This window comes from Andrographis paniculata, unplaced genomic scaffold (genome assembly GCF_009805555.1).
Source record: "Andrographis paniculata isolate CXL003 unplaced genomic scaffold, ASM980555v1 Contig11END, whole genome shotgun sequence".
In the NCBI taxonomy this organism is placed as follows: Eukaryota; Viridiplantae; Streptophyta; class Magnoliopsida; order Lamiales; family Acanthaceae; genus Andrographis; species Andrographis paniculata.
This window is the reverse complement of record NW_026137391.1, coordinates 745,860-750,909: the sequence shown is the minus strand read 5'-3', so window position 1 is coordinate 750,909 and position 5,050 is coordinate 745,860. Positions and strand designations below refer to the sequence as shown.

At 37.9% G+C, this 5,050-nt stretch overlaps 1 protein-coding gene across 1 annotated transcript; it reads right to left on the bottom strand.

Moving 5' to 3' along the window:
- Positions 1 to 471: 471 nt before the first annotated feature.
- LOC127247446 (heavy metal-associated isoprenylated plant protein 32) lies at positions 472 to 2,989 on the bottom strand. Its single transcript, XM_051269279.1, has 3 exons — positions 2,594 to 2,989; positions 2,337 to 2,412; positions 472 to 2,191 (listed from the first exon to the last, which is right to left on the bottom strand). The coding sequence occupies exons 1-3, from the start codon at positions 2,624 to 2,626 to the stop codon at positions 810 to 812; spliced, it is 1,491 nt and encodes a 496-aa protein (XP_051125236.1). The 5' UTR covers positions 2,627 to 2,989; the 3' UTR covers positions 472 to 809.
- Between the last annotated feature and the right edge of the window lie 2,061 nt (positions 2,990 to 5,050).

The following is a 5,050-nucleotide window of genomic DNA, read 5'->3' as shown; positions in this document are numbered from 1 at the left end:
CTTATATTTTATTTATATATATATATTACTTTATTTTAATTTAACCCAACTAAGAATTTATACTTTTTAAGGGTCGTACATATATAGTAATGGACAAGTGAGTAGTGTTACTTGCAATACTATTGGAGGGGCCCATTTGCAAAATGGTCTGACTTAGTTATAGGGGACTGAAATATTCTGTATTTACAAACAAGTACAGTCTCACATGCATGGATTTGCCACCAATAATACATATACATATATATACATGTATAGGCTAGGGTGGGGGTGGCCACTCTTCATCAATGAGTGGGCCCAATGTTTTTTGGATTAATATTTTTTTTAAAATTGAATTTTGCAATTGGGCCCTACACATGTCCATAATTTGCATCACACCCTTGGTTGGAGGATAATTCAAGAATTTCTCAAATTTCAAGACTTTATTATTAAAAAAAATATAAAATAAAAAAATAAGGGACAAAATGGGCAATGTAAGTCAAATCCCCTTTTGATTTTATTTCTGTCGATATAAACATTCCCATATCTGATTGTCTCACTAACAGCTCTTCTTTCTTTAATATTTAAATATAAATATATTATTATTATTATTAAATTATTATTATTATATATCTATCACATACTTCCTAATCTAAGACTTAGGAATTAATTCGAAGGGGGCAACAAAGTTTTTTTTTAAAGAAAAAAAAGAAAATGAAAATTGAAGCAGGTATAATATGGCGGCACGAACTGGACTTCTCTGAAACTGACTGTAATTGACTGGTGGTCGGTAATGGCGGACGGCGGCGGCTGCGGCGGCGGGAGGCGGCGGATCACATGACGGTGCAGCTGGAGGTGTTCTCGTCACTGAACATTGTGTAGCTGTCGGGGATTGACAGGTATGGGTATGGCTGCGGCGGCGCTTGCGGTGGCAGTGGCTGATTTGGCATGTAGCTCACGGCGGCGGGCTGGCGGTTGTACATCATCGGCTGGAAGCGGTCGTTGCCGGCCGCCGCCGCAGGCGGCGGCAGCGGCGGCGGCTGGTGGTGGATCATCATTCCCGCCATTTGATTCTGGTAGAATTGGTTGGGGTTGGGGTTGGGGTTAGGGTTGGGGACCATGGGCTTATTGCCGCCAGGATAATAACCAGCGCCGCCGTGGACGGCGGCCGGAAAGTTGGGCATTGGGCCCATCGGCATATTCATGGGGCCCACATTGGGGGCAGCATTCATTGGCATCATGTTGGGCATGCCGTAGAATCCATCATTCATTCCACCTCCTTGACCAGTAATAAAGTTATTTGGATTAACCGCTGCCGGCGGCGGCGCCGGCGGTGCGCCGCCGCCGTTCTTGTTCGGAGCGCCGCCATTCCTTCCGGCCTTGCCTGGATTGTTATGCGGCGGCGGGGGGTGAGCAGCACCACCGCCTTTGTTGCCGTGATTATTTCCGGCGGCGGCGGCGGGGGGCTTCTTCATATTTCCGGCGTGAGGCGGAGGCGGCGGCGGCCCGCCGCCGCCGGGCTTCATCATCGGCGGCGCATTCATCATAATCGGCATCTGGCCGCCGTTCCCCCTGGCGGCGCCGGCGGGAGGCGGATTCATCCTATTCGCCGGCGGCGGCATCTGCAGGGTCTCGTCGTCGTCATCCTCGAAATCCTCGTCATCGATCTCGTCGTCATCTTCGTCATCAAATTCATCCTCGTAATCGTCGCTCTCCTCAGCCGCCGGAGGCAAATTGAATTTCACCGCCTTCTGCTGCGGCGGCGCGCCACGCGCCGCCGCCGCCGGCACCTTATTCCCATTCCCCACCACCGCCGGCGGCGGCAGCGGCGGCGGCATTTTCAGATCCTGCATACCCTTCATCTGCTGCTGCAATTGCCCCCCAATTCTCGGCTGCCCGTTGTTCCCTCCTCCACCGCCGCCGTTCTTCTGAACAATCTGTCCTCCGCCGCCGCCCTTATTGTTTCCGTTTCCATTCCCACGTTTCCCGGCGGCGGCGCCGTTCCCAATCTGCAGATTCCTGAACTGGTTGTTAACCGGATTGGGATTGGGGTTAGCCACCGGATTCGGGTTCGGGTTCGGAGCGGGTTTCGGCCCGCCCCAAATCTGAGCCCATTTTCCATGCTTGCCAAGCTTCTTGATAATCTCCTCAGGACCGACATTGCCAGAAACAGTCACCTTCCCAACCTCAGCATCAATGGTGGAAGTGTAAACCCCTGAACCCAAAATAAAAAATAAAAAATCCCCAAAATTCCAAATTAGGGTAAAATTCAATCAAACAGATTGACAGTAAATTAAATCACAATCGAATCATCATCATCATCAATCTGAAAAAAATAAAAAAAAATAAAAAGAAATTACCATCAATCTTCTGCAAGATCCTCTTAACTTTATGTTTGCAGCCTTCACAGTGGATATTGACTTTGAGAACACAAGTCTGCAAACACAAGCAATGCCACAATACACAGACAGGATGAAAAACAAAAGCCCAAAATAACTTTATTACACAAAATCAATCAAAACCCAAATTTCAAAATCAGTTCTTCATACATATAAAATTCCCCAGGGAATTCAATTCCACATCAAAATTAAGATCATCAAAACCCCACATTCATTACCTTGATCTTCAAGAACTCTTCTTTGCTCGACATTATCACAACCTTAAACTCAAACAATCAAAAGGGACAGATCTCAAATACAAGAAACACAAAATGCCCCAATCCCTCACCACCAAAATAAGACACCAAACCCCTCTTCTCAATTTAGAGAGAGAGAGAGAGAGCGAGCGGGAGATTTAGGACAGAAAGAGAGAGATAGAGGTAGAGAGAGAAAGATTAAAAAAAACAAAACAAAAACACCGAAGGGACAAAGTGCAGACTGAGAAAGAAAGTAGAGAGAGAGAGAGAGAAAGAGGAGAGAGAGAGGGTGTGACAGCTTCCTTGGTATTGAGGCTGTTTTTATTTAAAGACCAGATATGTGCTTCTCATCAAAGCATGGGATTTGTCTCAATTTTAGCGTAGCCCCAAACTCCATTATAGAGTGAGAAACCAAGAAAACAAGAAAAAAGAGAGAGAAACTAACAGAAACTGATTATTCCACCGCTGTAAAAAAAAAAAAAAAAAATTTAAAAAAAGAACCCAATTTTCTGCAATACGAATACCATCGAAGCCTCAAATTATTATAAATTATTTGTAGTTTTGCTGTTTTGTGATGGTGAAATTTTGGGGCCTCCCCTCCCACCCCTTATATAGCCCCCCAGAATTCCACGGCTCGGCTCGAGCCGACCTCGGCTCGGCTCACTTTAACCGCGGTCAAACCCGGACAAAATCTGATTAAATTTTCTACATTTATTGCGGCGAGTTGTTGTCAGATTTTCACACACTAGAAACCGGTTGGTGAATTCAATTTTTACTGTTTTTATTTTTATTGTAACAAAATATTCCATTTTTTTATTAAAATAATTATCGTAATTTCACCATTTTATTACAAATTTTCTAGTGTAATATAAAATCCCTATCATTGTAATAATTATATTATTATATGTTACAAACACAATATTTTCCATTTTTTGACATTGTAATTTTGTAATATGTTCTTGTAATATTGTAATATATTACAATATTACTTCATTGTAATATTATTTCCCTTTTTGTGAAAATTATTCAATGCTTGCCTTAAATTATAAGAAACCTTTTTTTAAAAAATAAAAATCTTTTTTTTTTTATTTTTTATTTTTAGAGTTGAATATTAATTAAAATTTGAAAATTTTGACAATGGACTAATCTAGAATGGATTTTTTTAGATGAGCCTTGTGGTAATGAGATAAAGAAATTTTTATTGCTGAGATATGACTAATTTAATACTAAATTTAATTTTGGAAAATTTAAAGGAAATTGGTTTCTGGTTCGAGGATATGAATGAGTTGATGAGTAAATAATCCACTTATAATTTGGGGAAACTTTATTAATTTTTTATTGCAATATTAACACTTGGATATTTAAAAATTAAATGGCACAAATTTTGGATAGAGGCTATCCAACTAAGTGAAAAAAAAAAAAATTATTCATGATAAATGAACTAATAATTGTTCGAAGAATTCAAAAAAAAAAAAGAAAAATTAAAATAAAATATTAAACACGAGGGTGATGAAGTAAAGAAGACTTAATTAAACAAATTTTAAATTATAGACACATACAAATTAATCTAATTTAAATAAATGAGAAATGACTTACTTATTGAATTAGTTCCCTTCTCAAAGACCATCTTCAAATATATTAATCCTTCCCTGCATAATAATAATAATAATAATAATAATAATAATAATAATAATAATAATAATAATAATAATAATAATTGTTGCAAAAATGGAATTAATTTTGCTAGAAAAAGAAAATAATCGATTTATTTCGATATGAGATCTCGAGGAAGACGAGGTAGCTCAACACTTTGCTATTATCGCCCTCCATAGAAAATGTAAGAATGGTCGAAATGTGAAATACGGACAGATATATATAGCGGAGAAAAAAAAGGCAATAAAAAAATAATAAATACGCCGCGTTGTATAAACGCAACCCCAAACGGTTACAAAAATATTATCTCAATGTAATTGAAGAATATTACAATAAATGCTAGCGATAAAATATTATTTAAATCGATTATACGAATTTTATTTTAATTGAAATTTTTAAAATTAAAACGTGACATGTATTACGTCATTGCATGAATCATGCGTACGTAAGCAAATAGTAATTTTTAAATTAATTCTTTTATTGAATAATGATTTAATAAGATGAAAATAATAAAAAAATTTCAAAATATAGGAAAAACGTGTTAGAGGATTTTTTTTCTATAAAATATTATCGAAATGTAATAAAAGAAAATACAATTTATAATGCAAGCGGTGAAATATATTTAAAATGATTATGCAAACGTTATTTAAATTAAAAATTAAACGTAACATATATTACGTCATTGCATGGATCATGCGTACGTAAGCAATTAGTAAATTTTGAATTAATTATTATATCAATTTACGATTTTGAAAATAAAGAAACGATTTATCTTTACACAAAATA